General features: G+C 37.7%; 1 protein-coding gene across 1 annotated transcript in view; it reads left to right on the plus strand.

Moving 5' to 3' along the window:
• Positions 1-2,316: 2,316 nt before the first annotated feature.
• LOC136027938 (uncharacterized) overlaps positions 2,317-17,808 on the plus strand; it is a gene marked incomplete in the record, with an annotated part of 271,934 nt that continues 256,442 nt past the window's right edge. Inside the window, 4 exon segments of the mRNA XM_065705408.1 lie at positions 2,317-2,433; positions 6,037-6,314; positions 8,049-8,207; positions 12,731-13,009. Coding sequence (XP_065561480.1) covers positions 6,040-6,314; positions 8,049-8,207; positions 12,731-13,009 — 713 coding nt within the window.

The following is a 17,808-nucleotide window of genomic DNA, read 5'->3' on the forward strand; positions in this document are numbered from 1 at the left end:
AGAGTTTGCCGAAGTTCTTTATCTTGTAGTTTACCAAAGTCTACTCAGGTTTCAGTTTATTCCTTCTCCGAGATGTAAGACGAAGTAGGATTTTTGCAACGATAAGCTTGTGATCGGACCCTGATTTTGAGCCTGTGTCTGCACCGTTATAAGAATGGTAAAATCCAAAGTAAAATCCAGCCTTAGTAACACCCTCGTTGGAATTCCAGGCCAGTAGATGGCTTGGCTTGTATTGAAATATTGTGTTGCTGACATGAAGATGATTCATAAAAGTATAGTTTACCAGCCTTTGCCCATTTTCACATCTGTGCCCTAGTCCAAACATTCCAAAGACTTGCGTGGGGGTATCAGACAGGCTAAATCTCGCGTTTTAAGTCCCCTCCAATAATCGAGTAGTCTCGTGCAGCGACTGAAGAAGAAAGTTGTTGTAATTCCCACTAAAATTCATCCTTAGTGATAACTGTAATAGCAGGAGTAGTGGCGTATGCAGAGAGATTGGATACGTTTGCAGGGCTTCTTTTAAATTTAATCCTAGCCAGTCGGGGAGAAACAGGATCTACCTCAAGAAGTGTGTTTCTGGATCTTTGGTTCATGATGAAACCACCACCATGGAGTCCCGAGTTATTGTTTACTTCAGAGTAGAAAGAGGAGAATTGCTGTAACGTTACAGATGCTGTACCTAATGTAGAGCCAGAACCGGAGGTTTGTATCTCTGAAACGCGTTAGTATGTCAAAATTGCACCTATCCATCTCATGGACAAGGAGAGCTTATGTAGATTTTTGTTTAACAGATCTGACGTTCCAAGAACCCATGGTTACTCTTTATTTTGTTTGTTCCGTGACTGAAGATTGTTTTCCCAAGGATATGGCTTGTAAATTTTTCGACTTAGTCGCCATATTTGAAATCATGTCACCTTCCAGGAACGCCTTACTTCTCGACACCCACGGCTTGTTTACTTCTCGACACCCACGGCTTGTTTACTTCTCGACACCCACGCCAAAGGGGGCACGTCGCATCCCCCCACGATGGTATTTTGCATCACCATACAATTTAACTTGTTGCTGAGAGAAGGTTTGTAACTCACGGGCCGCGGGCTACGGGCACGGACCCACGGCATGTGTATGTTCACATGCCTTGGGCCCTGCTGAGTGTGCATTTAAGGGGTCTTCTTCCTCCTCTGCCTGTATTTACAACCCCCGGGTGACCCAGGTTCTATTATGGGTCCTAGGGACCAAGCCCCCCTTGGTACTTACTTCCTATGGAGGTTCCCTACATATCTGCAGGGCGCTCCCCTATCCATCCCCTGGGGACGCACTGAGAAGGTGACTCAGTTTGACCAACAGTGTCGAAGAGCATTGCAGATGCAGGACATTCTAGAGATGTATGCAAAACCATTCACTTGACTGGGTGCGCGTGGGGGGGATATGCGAGATACTAGGACACAACTTTTCCCTACCATTTTGGTATAGGAATTATGAATTTCCTCTGCGTGGATCCTATTTCATATAATGTCTAACGTATATAAATGTATATTTTATCTTGCGCCTATGTGATTATGGGGGGAGGACTCAGAAATTTTCAAAGCACAGAAATGGGTCCATACTCTTGATCTATTTACTAGATTTTCCAATCAATGACTTTTTAAAATTGACAGTTATTTTTTAAAGTCGTTATTTTAGAAGAATTGACGAAAAACCATCAATTTCGTCTCGACCGATATTGACCGATCTCGACCAATATGTTGTAGAACAATTTTCCGGTTCAGAAAATCAAAACTACTACAATTTGTTTGAGGTAACTCCTAAAATTAATTAAATTAACTTAGATTAACTGTATTAATTAAACTCAAAATAGGTACCGCGAAAGGTTGTTTTGAATGTTGGCTGAATTTGAAAAAAAAGTTTTAAAGAAGTTTATTGCAGTTTTTCTCCTATGATGCAAAGAATGGACTTTTCAATAAGAATATTTGTTTTCTTTAGGTTTACTTCTATGATATTAAAAATTTAGAAACAGTTCAATAATTTTTGCTATTGCAAAGAATACAAGGATAAAACAAGGGAATTTTAAAAAAGGGAAGCCCGGGTCAACTCCTTCTATTATAGTATTGCAAAAATACATTGCCTAGTTTGTCGCTAAATATAGTTTATTTTATATTGCTAGTTTTAGTGTATATTCCAGCTATATACAAAATAGATTTTTGACAGTCTGTCTATGAAAGAAGTGCTGATTAAAGAAAAATTCCTCCTCCACTGATAAGCCTTTTATCTGAAAAATGAAAGTCTTTATCTGATGATTTTTTCGTCCAGAACAGATAACATGGTAGTTTATTGGAGGCATTTCAAAAATCTTTATCAAAAGAAAGGATAAAAAGAAAGGATATCGAAAGAAAGAAGAAACTCTACATTGGGTCAAGCGTAAGTCTGATTTTGAATGTAAGAATACAATTCTTCTACTATTTGATAGCTCAAATTTATCTTCATCCTTGTGAAATTTCACGTATATCATTTTTTCATGGCTTAATACTAGTACTACTTGTTATATTTCACCGCAGCAAATTATATAACTCATCGCAGATCATAACAGACCACAGCAGTAGTGACTCGCAAATTGACAACTGAAAAAGTGAGAAAATAACAGCCAATTTTCAACAGCAATAAATAACTTTCAACTTCTCTTCTATGGACCACTGTAATTATCCAGGGAGAATATGGGTGGGAATTATCCAGGGAAGAAACCTAAAACTTGGAAAACACTTAGAGTGGAGGAATCGGGATGAAACTAGGTGGGAAAAATAAGCAAAAGTCCTAGATACATGATTGACATAACTGGAACGGATCCGATCTCTTTGGGGTAGTTGGGAGGGGGGGTTACTTCTGAAAAATAAAAAAAAAATGAGGTATTTTTTACTTACGAACGGGTGATCGGATCTCAATGAAGTTTGATATTTAGAAGGATATCGTGTCTCAGAGCTCTTATTATAAATCCTGACCAGATCTGGTGACATCGGAGGGGGGAGTTGGGAGAAGGAAACCTAAAACATGGAAAACACTTAGAGTGCAGGGATCGGGATGAAACTTGGTGGAAAAAATAAGCACAAGTCCTAGATACATGATTGACATAACCGGAACGGATCCGCTCTCTTTGGGGTAGTTGGGAGGGGGGGGGGGTGTTAATTCTGAAAAATTAGAAAAAATGAGGTATTTTTAACTTTCGAACTGGTGATCGGATCTCAATGAAATTTAATATTTAGAAGGATATCGATGTCTCAGAGCTCTTATTTTAAATCCCAAACAGATCTGGTGACATTGGGGGAGAGTTGGGAGGGAGAAACCTAAAACTTGGAAAACACATAGAGTGGAGGGATCGGGATGAAACTTGGTGGGAAAAATAAGCACAAGTCCTAGATACATTATTGTCATAACCGGAACGGATAAGATCTCTTTGGGGCAGTTGGGGGGGGGGGTTAATTCTGAAAATTCAAAAAAATGAGGTATTTTTACTTACGAACGGGTTATCGGATCTCAATGAGATTTGATATTTAGAAGGATATCGTGTCTCAGAGCTCTTATTTTAAGTACCGACCGGATCTGGTGACATGGGGGGGAAGTTGGGAGGGGGAAACCTAAAACTTGGAAAACACGTAGAGTGGAGGGATCGGGATAAAACTTGGTGGGAAAAACAAGCACAAGTCCTAGATACATGATTAACATAATCGAAACGGATCCGCTCTCTTTGGGGTAGTTGGGGTGGGGGTAATTCTGAAGAACTAAAGAATATGAGGTATTTATAACTTAAGAACGGGTAATCGGATCTCAATGAAATTGGATATTTAGAAGGATATCGTGTCTCAAAGCTCTTTTTTTTAAGTCCCGACCAGATCTGGTGACATTGGTCGGAGTTTGGGGTGAGGGAACCTAAAATCATGGAAAACGCTTAGATTGGAGGGATCGGGATGAAACTTGGTGGAAAAATAAGCAGAAGTGTTAGATATTTGATTAACATAATTGGAACAGATCCGCTCTATTGGGGGGAGGGAGTTAATTCTGAAAAATTAGAAAAAATGACGTATTTTTAACTTACGAAGGAGTGATCGGATCTTCATGAAACTTCATATTTAGAAGGACCTTCTGACTCAGATCTTTTATTTTAAATCTCAACCAGATCTAGCGTAATTGGGGGGGGGAGTTGAGGGGAACCGGAAATCTTAGAAAATACTTAAAGCGGTGAGATCAAGATGGAACTGGACGGGAGGAATAAAAACCTGTCTAAGACACGTGACTGACATAATCGGACCGGATATGCTCTCCTTGGTGATTGGTGATTGGGGGGTGTGATTTTTAAAATTGAGGTATTTGTAACTTACGTAAGGGTGACCAGATCTTATTGAAATTTGACATTTGGAAGGGTCTTGCGTTTTAAAACTCTTATTTTAAATTCAGACCAGATCCTGTGACATTGGGGGGAGTTGGAGGGGAAAACCAGAATTCTTGGAAAATGTGAAAATTGGGGTATTTTTATTTTACGAATAGGTGATCGGATCTTAATGAATTTTGATATTTAGAAGGAATTCATGTCTCAGAGCTGTTATTTAAAATCCCGACCAGATCTTTTGACATTGGGTGGAGTTGGAGGGGGGAATCTTGGAAAACACTTGAAATGGAGGAATCGGGCTGAAGCTTGGTGGATAGAATAAACAAATGTTCTTGATACGTGATTGACGGAACAGTACTGGATTCGCTCTCTTTGGGGGAGTTGGGGGAAGGGGTTCCGTTATTTGGCGAGTTTGATGCTTCTGGACGTGCTAGGACGATGAAAATTGGTAGGCGTTTCAGGGAGCTGCACAAATTGACTTGATAAAGTCGTTTTGCCAGATTCGACCATCTGGGGGGCTAAAGGGAGAGGAAAAATTAGAAAAAATAGGTATTTATAACATACGTGTGGGTTATCGGATATTAATGAATTTTGATATTTAGGAGGACATCTTGACTCAGAGCTTTATTTTTAATACTGACCGACATTAAGCCTCTTATTTTCCTTTAAATCAATATATTGATTCAAATAATTTTGCTAGAGCTCATACCATATGATCTCTTGGCTCTTAGCTCTTCTTGCCTCGTCACAAGTGCCATATGAGCTCTTAGCTCTTGTCTTTGGGGAGAAATTGCCAGTGAGGGGTTGACTGTCTCGTTTGGAATAACAAGGGGGGTATTCCACAGTAGGGGGATAAGCCAGCTCCTGCTTTTCTAAACTACACACTCCTCCACATTGTCATCTTTGTATAACGTTGAAGGATACCGTACATTTAAAAACGGTGCTTATTTCGTCCTTTGCAACTCTTTAGTTTATGTGGTGAATTATTTAGAATTATTTGGGCTGTTTTGTAATAACTTGTAAAGTTTGGATGAGATCTTAATAAACGGCAGAAAACCAAAAGTTGACACATTTCTGGAGATTTTAGAAACAAATATTTCACTTCTCCTGTTTTGGGGGCAAAAATCACCTGCTAATTGAAAGCTATTGAGATCTGACGATGTTTACATCTGTTGAAAGTATAAATTTCGTTTTTAGATTATCCAAAGCAAAGTTTTCTTTTTGGAGTCAGAAAAGGGCAGACTCTTAAGTACTCTAGTTACCTGCTTGAAAAACATAAGAAATAGCCTTAAATTAAGTATCATATGAGTAATTTGGCAACTTTGGGAACTCCCAGTTGTGCTAACTGCCTTGATTGAAACGATTTTGGACCAAGGGATGTAGTATTTTACCGTAGGCACATTGAATGAACAGTGTTTTGCTTCACAATCTGTAAGATATTATGTTTTCTTTAGTTTGAAATAGCCCTTTGCTAGATTTTTGAACCTTTGAAACGTTTCAATCTATCAATTTTCATAAAATGCCTTTGGGAGATCCCCCTTGGGGATGAGGAAATTCGTTAAAGGACTTTTTGCCTTTAAGACGGTTAGTCGACGCTGAGATTTGAAAACCAATTTTAAGGTATTGAATGGCCTAAAGATAAAGAGTTAGTAGTTTCCTTGTAGACAATGCAGAAGTCAAGACTATTCGTTGGGAATCTGTTAGACAGTGTCTCTCGCGAAGATCTGGAATATGAATTCAGCGAATTTGGGGTTTTGAAGGATGTATGGGTTGCCCAAAACCCCCGTGGTTTTGCCTTTGTTGAATACGAAGATGAAGATGATGCCAACGATGCTGTCTCAAACATGAATGGGAAAGAATATTTTGGATCAAGGATCAAGGTTGAGGTATCTCGTCAAAGACCGAGTGGAAGGCGAGGCCGGGGTGGTATCTCTGGCCTTAGGTATGAACATTTCAGTTATATTTTGAATGGTTGTTATTATTCTAATGTAACATTTAATCTTTGTAATGTAAAGTTAAATCCATGTTTTAGCCTTAATATCAAATAGCTGTTAATCAATGATTTCTATTTTTTAAAACTTAATGAAATACTTGTGTACTTTGTATTTGTTTTCTTTTATTACATACTTAGTTGTCATATAAAATTCGTTTTTGATTTTACAAATTCGACAAAGCATGTAAACTTTTTTTGTCGAAATGACAGAATCATTTTGCATTGAAGGAGTTTTGTAAGGGTCAACTTATTAAGAGGATTGGACATCTTAAAGATTTCGCTATTTTGCCCTTTATAAACTTTTTTAGTTTACACGGTCAAACTACTTAAAACTGATTTGGGTGGTCTTACCGTATTTTATAGTGCTTGGTTGATAGAAACTAGTTAACGACAAAAACTGAAAAACACCTTCTTAAACCATAAAAAACATTCTACATCTCCCATATATGAAGAAGATAGAGATATTCACATTTAATGAATCTTTCATTGTTAAAATTGATGATTTTGACTTTTAGATTGAATAGAGCAAATTTTTGTCTCTTTGAAGTTTAGAAAAGGACAGTCCTTTATATTATTCTAGCAGGTCATCTTCCAAAATACTACAAATCACCTTAAAGGAAGTATCTTTTCAGTTGTTGTGGACAGCTTTAAAAGTAATTTGTTGTGTGATCCCCCTTGATGAATTACCCTGCAGATGTAGGATGGATATTATTTATGCTTAATGTAGCTTGAATTGATAGCACTATCCTTAATAATTGGGAAGAGATATTGTGCATTTTCTGTCTTCCAACCTAGCTTCTTGTAAGCTTTTTTAACTGTTTAAATATTTCAGATCCCTTATCTATTTTTATTGAACTATTTTTATTAGTTTCCTCTGATGCTGAGAAAAATTCACTATTACACCCTTCGTCTTGAAGATGGTCAGCTGAGATTGAGACTCTTAAAATGATTCTTTATCCCCTTAAGCAAATAACGAGTATAGTTCCAGCCACTGTTAGAACTTTTTCATTATTTAATCATTTATTCTGTCATCTTTTACTATTACTGTATCGAGTTCTTTGTTACAAATATTGCACTATGGATAAGGATGTGTGTCAGTCTTTTTTCTTATTGTTTGTATCCATTCAGACTTCAAAAAGTATTTTTAAATATGTATCATACATAGAAAGTAATGGGTAATTAGCATATATTTGCTTTGGGTAAATTATACAAATATGCTGATAAAAAAATGTTTTGGCTCTAATAGCCTCCGCTGCTAAATACCTGTCAGGTGGCCTTTCTTACGATCGTTGTATTGGCTTAATGTCTTCTTAGTGCCTTATATGCAACTCCATGAAAACATATTGTTCGAGCTTGTTACTGCTATTCGGTACTAGTTTTATCATTGGAAAAGTCTGGAGCTGCAGTCTTAAGAACTTCCATGGTCTGGCATACATTCTACTAGAGGATTCCTCGGCATTACCCACTGACTTCACATCTTAAAGGTAAAATAAAACACATCTTAAAGGTAAACATCACAGGTAAATATCAGATATTACGGAATTTGAGACACAATATATGTGTGAAAATATATCGCCGATTGTTTCTAAAGCTTCAATAAAAGTAATGTTGTAATATACTATGGGTCGTTTTGATAAATATTAAAAGTTTTGGACTTATCTTTATGAACATTCTTTTGCTTAGTAATGGTCGTAGCAGTTATGACAGAGAAGGTGATGGCCGAAGAATAAGTCGTGGTAGCCGTGACGGCTATGAAGGTCGAGGTCATGACAGTTACGACAGCTGTGATGATAACTACCACTCATCTCATCCCCGAAAAGGTCACAGCAGTGGTGGTAGAAGGTATGATATTTTTATTCCAGACTTTTAAATGCCATTTTGCTCAACGTAGTTGAAAAGTACAGAAATTATGTAATTGATAGTGACTACCCCCCCCCCCCCTACAGCCCTCAAGACAAGTGTTGTAAGTTGTGCGCTGGAGGTATATAAGACTTATATAGAAAAGGTGATTGTATAAACTTCGGAGTGGGCTCATTAGATTGTAAATCCAAAGTTCTCGTGTCATTTTGGAGATTCAGAGTGGTCAAAGGGTGGTGCCATCCTGGCTGAGTGGTTGGCGCACTGGCGTAAGAATTCTGTGTCCAAGGGGTACGGGTTCAATCCCAGTTGTGACCAGTTATTTAGTTTGGGACGGGGGTCAGTGGCGTGGCACTGTAAGCTCAACCATAGTCGACCCAGCTCTAAATGGGTACCTGGAGAAATCTGGGGAAGGTAAGCAGGAAGGGTGTGCGGAAGCACAGGATGGCTGGCCCCTAACCCCCCATTGCACTTCCTGGCTGAAGGGCCATGAAACTGAGATCAGCACCACCGGTTTGGACCTTAAGGGTCTAGTGCCGTCTTACTTACTTTTACTTACTTTACCCCCCACACCTCGTATTTTCCCGAAAAGTATCTGATAAAAATTTTGAGATGGCCATTTGCTGTCGAAGAAACTTCAAAAGTAAATATTCAATATTCGATTGAATATTGAAAGGGCTAGTGTCATCTTTAATAGTCCAGAGTGGTTAACCCCCTCTCACGCCCACCATTTTCTCAAACACATACAATCAAAATTTTGAGATAATTTTGACCTCAAAATTTTGAGATCAAGAAATTATGTTTTTGAGGATGATACCCCCCCCAGCCCTCAGGAAAAGGGTTGTAAATTTTGCCCTGTTGGCATATCAGATTTATACAGAAAGGGTGATCGTAGAAACTTTGGAGGGGGCTCATTGGATTGGTAATCCGAAGTTCTATTGACCTTTTTAAGATCGAGAGCGATCGAAGGGTGTATATCTCTCCCCCATACTTTTTATTTCTGGAAATGTATCTGATAGAAATTTTGAGAAGGCTATTTTTGTCGTAGAAACTTTGACAAGGCTCATTTGATTGGAAATTAATAGGAATAGTGCCCTTTATATTATTCCAAAGTCATTGAAAGGCAACAAGCCCCCCTCCATCCCCATCAAATCCCAATACACATCCAGTCAAAATTTTGTGACAGGTCTGGAACTGTGTCTTTGACAAACCCCATACCTTCTCATGACCAGAATATAATTTGCACTTTACTGAAAAAAAATGGCTTTGGATTGTCAATTTAGTATACTTATACTAAACTGATATATACTGATAAATATTTCTTAAAGTTTTTTATACTTTTTATTTATTGAAGTTAAGAAAGATAAAACATTTCAAACGTATTTTGTCATTTAATGTCGCAGGATGTAAGGATTAGAATGGCTTTTGAATGATCAACGGGAAAGTGAGCGCAAAACAGATATTTTTGCTTAAGAAACACAAGACAAGAGAATTTTGTTCTGAAATAAGATTGATAACTAATAATTATATATTATAGCTATTAAGCTATTATAATAAGAAATTTATATATTTTTTATGTGCTATATTACTGGAATTCTGAGATAGCCATTTGTTCAAAAGCAGTCCAAAGATTAAATAGAAAGGCCTTTGGGGTTGACACCCCCCCCCCAAGAGTCTGGGGGCTAGGGTTGTAAGTTGTGCCCCGGAGGCATTTAAGCTTTTTATGCAAGGTGTGGTTGCTTGAACTTTAGAGGAGCTTATTTGATTGTAAATGTATAGTTCTAGTTCCCTTTTAAGAGTCAAAACTGATGTAGGGCAACTCCCCCCCTCTCTGACAACCTGTTTTTTCTAAAATGCATCCGATCAAAATTTTGAGATAGCCATTTTGTTCATATTAGTCCAAAGAGCATAAATCAATGGCTTCAAGGTGGACACAACCCTCCAAAGCCCAGGTGCAAGAGTTGTAAGTTATGCCCCAGGCATATAAGGTTCTTATGGAACGGATGGTCATATAAACTGCGGATCAGCAGGGGCTTATTCTATCGGAAGTCGGAAGATTTAGTGCCCCTTTTAAGAGAAATGTGAAAGGAGGACAAGCAGCCTCCCCCACAATCCTACCGTTTGCCAAAAGACATCCAATCCAAATTCTTAAGTTGAAACTTCTGGCGATAGTGCTCAAACAATTTAAATATAGAAAAAGAACGTAAGTGTATCCAGGTTGTCCAAGAGCCTAGATAGCATCTCTTGGGAATGATATTATGTTTAATTTTTCTGACCAAAACTTCAGAAATATAAAATTAAATTAAAAGATACCGTTTTTGTTAAAATTAAAAATTGTTGAAAAAGTTTCTTCAACTTACAAATAGCAGGCCATATTACGAATTCTTAGAGAAAATAAACTGAAAAGATATAAAATATTATTTTTTTCCATGAAAAAGACTATGTCACTAAAAAACGAACGGATACGAATTTAAAAACGAGATTTGATTAGTGGTGTTTGGGAAATGGGGACGTGGGAGGAGGGTTAGTTGCCCTCCAATCACTTTTGACTATTTATTAGAACGGGCACTAGTCCTTTCAATATCCAATCGAGTGAGTTATCTCTGTAATTTCTATGGCAACTCCTTCGATACGAAGTGTCCTGGTGTAAAAAAAAAAAATATATATATAATAATCATAATACAGGAGGAAACTTCCTGCATCTTCTTTGCTAATAATTTTTGAAGGGTTGAACTTACTATTTAAGCCCTATTTTTTTGTTCAATAACTCTGTTATTGAAGCACAATACAAAGCCCCGACAACATGCACTCTTTATGGGATTGATTTGTCGCTCATTAGCTACGCAGATGAAATTTTAAATATTAGTATGAACCTACAATGAATAAAAAGTTGTTTCAGTGCTTTAACGGAAGAATATTCTCGTATCGGCCATTCGCTTAACCCAACGGAAACGGAACTGTTGTTTTTTATCTATAATTTGCCAACCGATGTTTTATCTGTCATTCTGAAAGGTACTGAGGTCAGACCGGTTCAAGCTATTACATACCTTGGAGTCTGAATTGGTACATCGCTCATGGTTACGCGTGAACTTGCTATTGATGACACCCTTAGGAAAGTTCGTAGTGCATATGGAAGGCTTGTCCCAAATAAGAAGATTTAATCGTCATATTCTTGCCCGGTTGCATAATCTATTTCTTCGGCCACATTTTGTATGCATATCTCCGCTTTGGAAATGTTTAACTCAGACAGATAAGAAAAAGCTGCATATGATTTATTTTAAGTATGCTCAAGTATTTTCTTGGGCTACCACCGTAGACCACCAACCAGTATTTGATTAAGAGATTTGGTCTGATACATCCAGATGTTGCTGTCCCTATGAGAGTAATAAATTTTTAGAATAATTTCCAGACTCTAGATCACCCTTGGGTGACTTTTCAGAGTACGTTTTAAATTAGAATTTATTTTTAATACTTGAATGTTATGTGTATCAAATCTGTTGTATATATTTGAGTTAAACTGTCTTTTGCTGCCTTTTTCTTTCCTTATTTAATAGTTGAATTTTGAATTATTTAATCTGTTGTATATTTTTGTGTTAAACTGTAATTTGCTACCTTTTTTTTCGTGCTCTGCCCCTTATTGTATTTGTACAGTTTTGGCAGACAATAAATCTATATCACATCATATCATTATGCCCACATCGCGCTTTGCTTAGGTAGCGCTATTAAGCTGCTTCTGATAAACCCTGTATGTAAACAACTAGAAGGAGACAACTAACCTACTACAACATGTGGACAGGAGACAACTAGCTGCAGAAGTAAGAAGTAAATTAAATATTGATTATATTTATTTGGTTCTACCCATATAAGTCGTACAGGACTCGACACAAAAGGTTACAGATGAAAGCATTAACAAGTAATTAAAGTAAAAAATCATAATTAAATCATATAGAACTTACTATATCAAAATAATCCAAATTCAAGTTATCGATGAAAGAAAGCTCAATGATGAAGAAGCAAAAAGAGCCGCTTATTTTCAATCAGGGCATATTTGCCCTCACCAAACTTCATCTTTTATGTCAGGGAAGTAAAATAAAGGTAAAGAATACGGCAATAGACCTTACAATTCCTATTGGTAATGCTGATCTCTGTTTTTTGTTCCTTCAACCAGGAAGTACCATGGGGGGTTGGGGGCCAACCATCTTGTGCTTTCGCACACCCTTCCTGTTTACCTTGCAGAGATTTCTCCAGGTACCCATTTAGAGATGGGTTGACTCTGGCTGAGCTTAAAGAGTCACACCAGTGACCTCCGTCCCAAACCACATAATTGGGTTTACTAGGATTCAAACCCTCGCCCTCTCGGACATAGAATGCTAAATCCAGCACACCAATCCACTTGGCTGGGACGACAGGAAGTAGCTGTTATATAATTCCGTGTCTCAACTACACATTTGTAAACTTTGCATTTTTTAATTTGTTTTATTAAAATTAATTTATAACTTTTGATATAGTCAGCCTCAATTCACAAGACTATACATTGGCAATCTCTTAGAATATGTCAGTTGTGAAGAACTGGAAGATGAATTTAGTATATTTGGGGCTTTGAAGGATGTATGGGTTGCCCAAAACTACCCTTTTTTTGCTTTTGTTGAATATGAAGACGAAGATGATGCCCAAGATGCCATCTCATACATGGATGGGAAAGAATATTTTGGATCAAGGATCAAGGTTGAGGTATCTCGTCAAAGACCTAGTGGAAGGCGAGGCCGTGGTGGTAGCTATGCCTTCAGGTATGAACATTTCAGTTATATTTTGAATGGTTGTTACTATTCTAATGTAACATTTAACCTTTGTTTTGTGAAAGTTAAGTCCATGCTATAGTCCTAATATCAAATAGTTGTTAATCAATGATTCCTTAAAAATTTTTTTTTTTAAACAAGTGTTTTAAGTTGTGTCCTGGAGGTATATAAGGTTTATATAGAAAGGGTGATCGTATAAACTTCGGAGTGGGATCATTCATAGACTGAGAGTGATCGGAGGGTGGATATCCCCCACACCTCATATTTTTTTATTATGACACTTGGTTTCAACCAAGTAACATATAGCGATCGCAAATTCTGTCGGTCTGTCTGTCTGTCTATCGGTCTGTCCCGGTTTTGCCACTTTAGGCCCTTCCAGGTAAGCTAGGACGATGAAATTTGGCAGGCGTATCAGGAACCGGATCAGATTAAATTAAAAATAGCCGTTTTCCCGATTTGATCATCTGGGGGGAGTGTGGGGCTGGTTAATTCGGAAAAATAGAAAAAATGAACTATTTTTAACTTACGAACGGGTGATGGTATCTTAATGAAATTTGATGTTTGGAAGGATATCATCTCTCAGAGCTCCTATTTTAGATCCTTACCAGATCCGGTGACTTTGGGGGGAGTTGGAAAGGGGGGAGGGAAACCTAAAATCTTGGTAAACACTTAGAGTGGAGGGATCGGGATGAAACTTGGTGGGAGAAATAAACAGAAGTCCTAGATATGTTCTTGACATAATCGGAACGGATCTGCTCTGTTTGGGGGAGTGGGGGGAAGGGTTAATTCTGAAAAATTAGAAAAAAATGAGGTATTTTTAACTTACGAAGGAGTGATCGGATCTTAATGAAATTTGAAGTTTGGTAGGATATCATGTCTCAGAGCTCTAATTTTAAATTCTGACTGGATCTGGTGATATTGGGGGGAAAAGAGGGAGGGGAACATAACAACTTGGAAAACGCTTAGAGTGGAAGGATTGGGATGAAACTTGGTGGGAAAAAGTAGCACAAGTCCTAGATACGTGATTGACATAACCGGAACGGATTCTCTTTGGGGGAGTTGGGGGGGGGGGGTAATTCTGAAAAATGAGGTATTTTTAACTTACGAAGGAGTGATCCGATCCTAATGAAATTTGATGTTTGGAAGGATATCATGTCTCAGAGCTGTTATTTTAAATCCTGACCGGATCCGGTGAAGAAGAAGTTGGGGAGGGGCAGAACCTAAAATCTTGGGAAAATGCTTAGAGTGGAGGGATCGGGATGAAACCCGGTGGGAAAAATAAGCACAAGTCCTAGATAAGGGATTGGCATAACCAGAATGGATCTGCTCTCTTTTGGGGAGTTTGGGGGGAGGATTATTTCTAAAAAATTAGAAAAATGAGTTTTTATACTTTTTATATATTAAACTTAAGAAAGATAAAACATTTCAAATGTATTTTGTCATTTAATGTAGCAGGTTGTAAGGATTAGAATGGCTTTTTAGTCTTCAACGGGAAAGTAAACGGAAAACATTTTACTGCAGTTTTTCAAAAAATCAGATTTTTGTCAACAAATTTCTAACAGAAAAGCTAAAGACTCAAAATTTTTTCAAGATAAAGCATTTTTTTATATTAAAAAAGAAAGCCCTTGTTACCCAACACATTGAGCTAAGAAAAAAGTCTAAATTATTGCATCTGGGGGGTTTGCAACTATTTTAGCGAGTGTACCCGATAATAAGAATTTTGTTTAGTAGCCTGCTACCTAGCGGGAAGTTGCTTGATAAGCTAAGCAGAAGAAATAGATAAGCAGAAGATGAAAAAGAAAAGTGAGTTAGGTAGGCCAAGATAAAAAAAATAGTTACTTCAGGTTGATTCAACATGTGATTCTGACGCACATACTGATTTGCTTATGGATAATCATGAAGAATATGACATAAATTTGGAAGATAAAAAAAAATTGAAAGAAATAAAATTTTTAAAAGCACTTTTGGTGTTGCAAAGTTGGCTGGCAAAAGGAGTGTAAAATTTTTCTCGCAGAAGTAAGAGACTTAATGAAAGTAATTATAAGTAAAGCTGTCGGAAGTGACAATACGGTGGTCACGCGAGATCTCTTCATTTATCAGCTAGCACAGGGAGTGAAAACTAAATACCCGGATGACTTCAAAAACGTAATCCTACGGATGGAAGGCTTCCACCTCCTGCTTAACTATTTCAAGGCAGTTGGTAAGATAATGGACAGCTCTGGACTCAAAGAGATTATAGTGCAGGCAAAGCTGCTGCTTCCCGGTACTTGCGAAAAGGTATTTCAACGGAAAGGCCACTACCAAGCTATCAATACCTACTGCATACTGTACGATGTCTTGCTAGCCCTCTAATGGGAGTCCTTGGAAGAGTATTACTCTGAAGCACAAGAAGACTTATCCTGTCTGGACCCGCTGGATAGTACCATTGAATTATTCAGGACTTCATTGGCAAACGGTGCTAACGCGCGAACTGCACTTGAGGAGGCAAACGATACCTTAATCACTTTGGCTCCCATAATGAATGCCTTCGACACCCTGCGAAATGCGTCACCCGCGTTTGCTTTCTGGCGTGAGTTCTTTGAAATACTTGAAATAGCGATGCAATGCATTCATGCTGAACGAGACTTTGACTGGGAGTTTCATTTAACAGCAACTGCTCGGATGTTGCCATACTTGGCGAAGGCTGACCATCCTCAGTACACAAGATGTCTCATACAGTACATATCAGACATGCGAAGTTTACCACAAACCTTTCCTGATGTACACAGGAAGTTCTTGAAAGGATACTTCGCAGTGAAGAGAACGCACACCAGGGTCACGGCCACCTGGTCCGATCAGATACTGGAATGTACAGTGAACAAGGATGCAAAGACGACGGCCGGAATAATAGGAGAACAAATGGATGAGAGACAGACTGAAAATTTGGATTCTTACCTTACCGATTTCCACTGCCATCAGCAATGGTTTCCTGCAAGTAGTCAACGTATCCACAGAGAAATTAAAACATCACGAAGACAATCAGTCGGTGGCGATGCGAATACAACTTTCGCGAGATAGAGTTTGAGACATTTTTACTACATGTGGCAATCCATTAAGCAGAGTGGACTTCAACCTAGTGGTTACTATGATGTCAGAAGTTGTGGACGATGAGAAGCTTGCTTCTGATATTATTTGCTTAGCCACAATAGGAAAAGAGGTGGTTGAGGACTTTCTGTGCAACAGGAAAGACGATGTGAAAAAGGTTGCACTCCGAACTTTCTCTTCAAAGAGAAAAACCTAGAAAGTGAAGGGTTTCCCTAGAACCGATCTCCTTAGCTCTAAACAGCCTTGAAGAGAATCATTACTGCTCAGTTGAGCTACGGCGAAAAAAAGAAGAAAGCAGTTGGAAAATCCTCACAAAAGATATTCTTCCTTTCCCTAAATCTATTTTGTAAGGATTGTAAGGTTGTAAGGATTAGAATGGCTTTTTAGTCTTCAACGGGAAAGTAAACGGAAAACAGATATTTTTGCTTAAGAAACACAAGACAAAATAATTTTGTTCTAAAATAAGATTAATTATTAATAATTATATATTATAGCTATTATAGTGACCTACACTGATATATATATATATATATATATATATATATATATATATATATATATATATATATATATATATATATATATATTCCTTAAAGTTTTTAAATAGCAAGGCCCTTCGGGTTGGCACAACCCCCCAGAGTCTGGGGGCTAGGGTTGTAAGTTATGCCCCGCAGGCATTTAAGCTTTTTTCGTAAGGTGCCGTTGCTTGAACTTTAGAGGAAGCTTATTTGATTGTAAATGTATAGTTCTAGTTCCCTTTTAAGAGTCAAAATTGATGTAGAACAACTGCCCCCCCCACCCTCTCTGACAACCTGTTTTTTTCTGAAACGCATCCAATCAAAATTGTGAGATAGCTATTTTGTTCACATTAGTCCAAAGAGTATAAAACAATGGCTTCAAGGTGGACACAACCGTCCAAAACCCAGGTGCGAGGGTTGTAAGTTATATCCCAGGCATATAAAGCTCTTATGGAACGAATGGTCGTATAAACTGAGCATCAGCAGGGGCTTAAGCTAGCAGAAGTCGGAAGATCTAGTGCCCCTTTTAAGAGTCAAAAGTAATAGGAGGAAAAGTAGCTTCCCCCACAATCCTACCGTTCCCCAAAACACATCCAATCAAAATTCTTAAGTTGAACTTCTGGCCATACTACTGTTATTACTTCTACTCTTACAATTTGAATATATAAAAAGAACGTAAGTGTATCCAGGTTGTCAAAGACCCTAGATAATATCTTTTGGGAATGATATTATGTTTAATTTTTCTGGTCAACACATCAGAAGCTATATAATTTAATTAAAAGATACTGTTTGTGTTAAGATTAAAAATGGTTGAAAAAGTTTCTCCAACATACAAATAGCAGGCCATATTATGGATTCTTAGAGAAAAAAACTGAAAAGATATAAAATATTATTTTTTCCATGAAAAAGACTATGTCACCAAATAATGAACGGATACGAACTAAGAAACGATATTAGATTGGATGTGTTTGGGAAATGGGGGCGTGAGAGAAGGGTTAGCTGACCTCCAACCACTTTTGACTATTAAAAACAGCATTAGTACTTACTATATCAAAACAATCCAAATTCAAGTTATCGATGAAAAGAAGCTCAATGATGAAGAAGCAAAAAGAGCCGCTTATTTTCAATCAGGGCATATTTGCCCTCACCAAACTTCCTCTTTTATGTCAGGGAAGTAAAATAAAGGTA

The sequence above is a fragment of the Artemia franciscana genome, chromosome 6 (assembly GCF_032884065.1).
Source record: "Artemia franciscana chromosome 6, ASM3288406v1, whole genome shotgun sequence".
NCBI lineage: Eukaryota > Metazoa > Arthropoda > Branchiopoda > Anostraca > Artemiidae > Artemia > Artemia franciscana.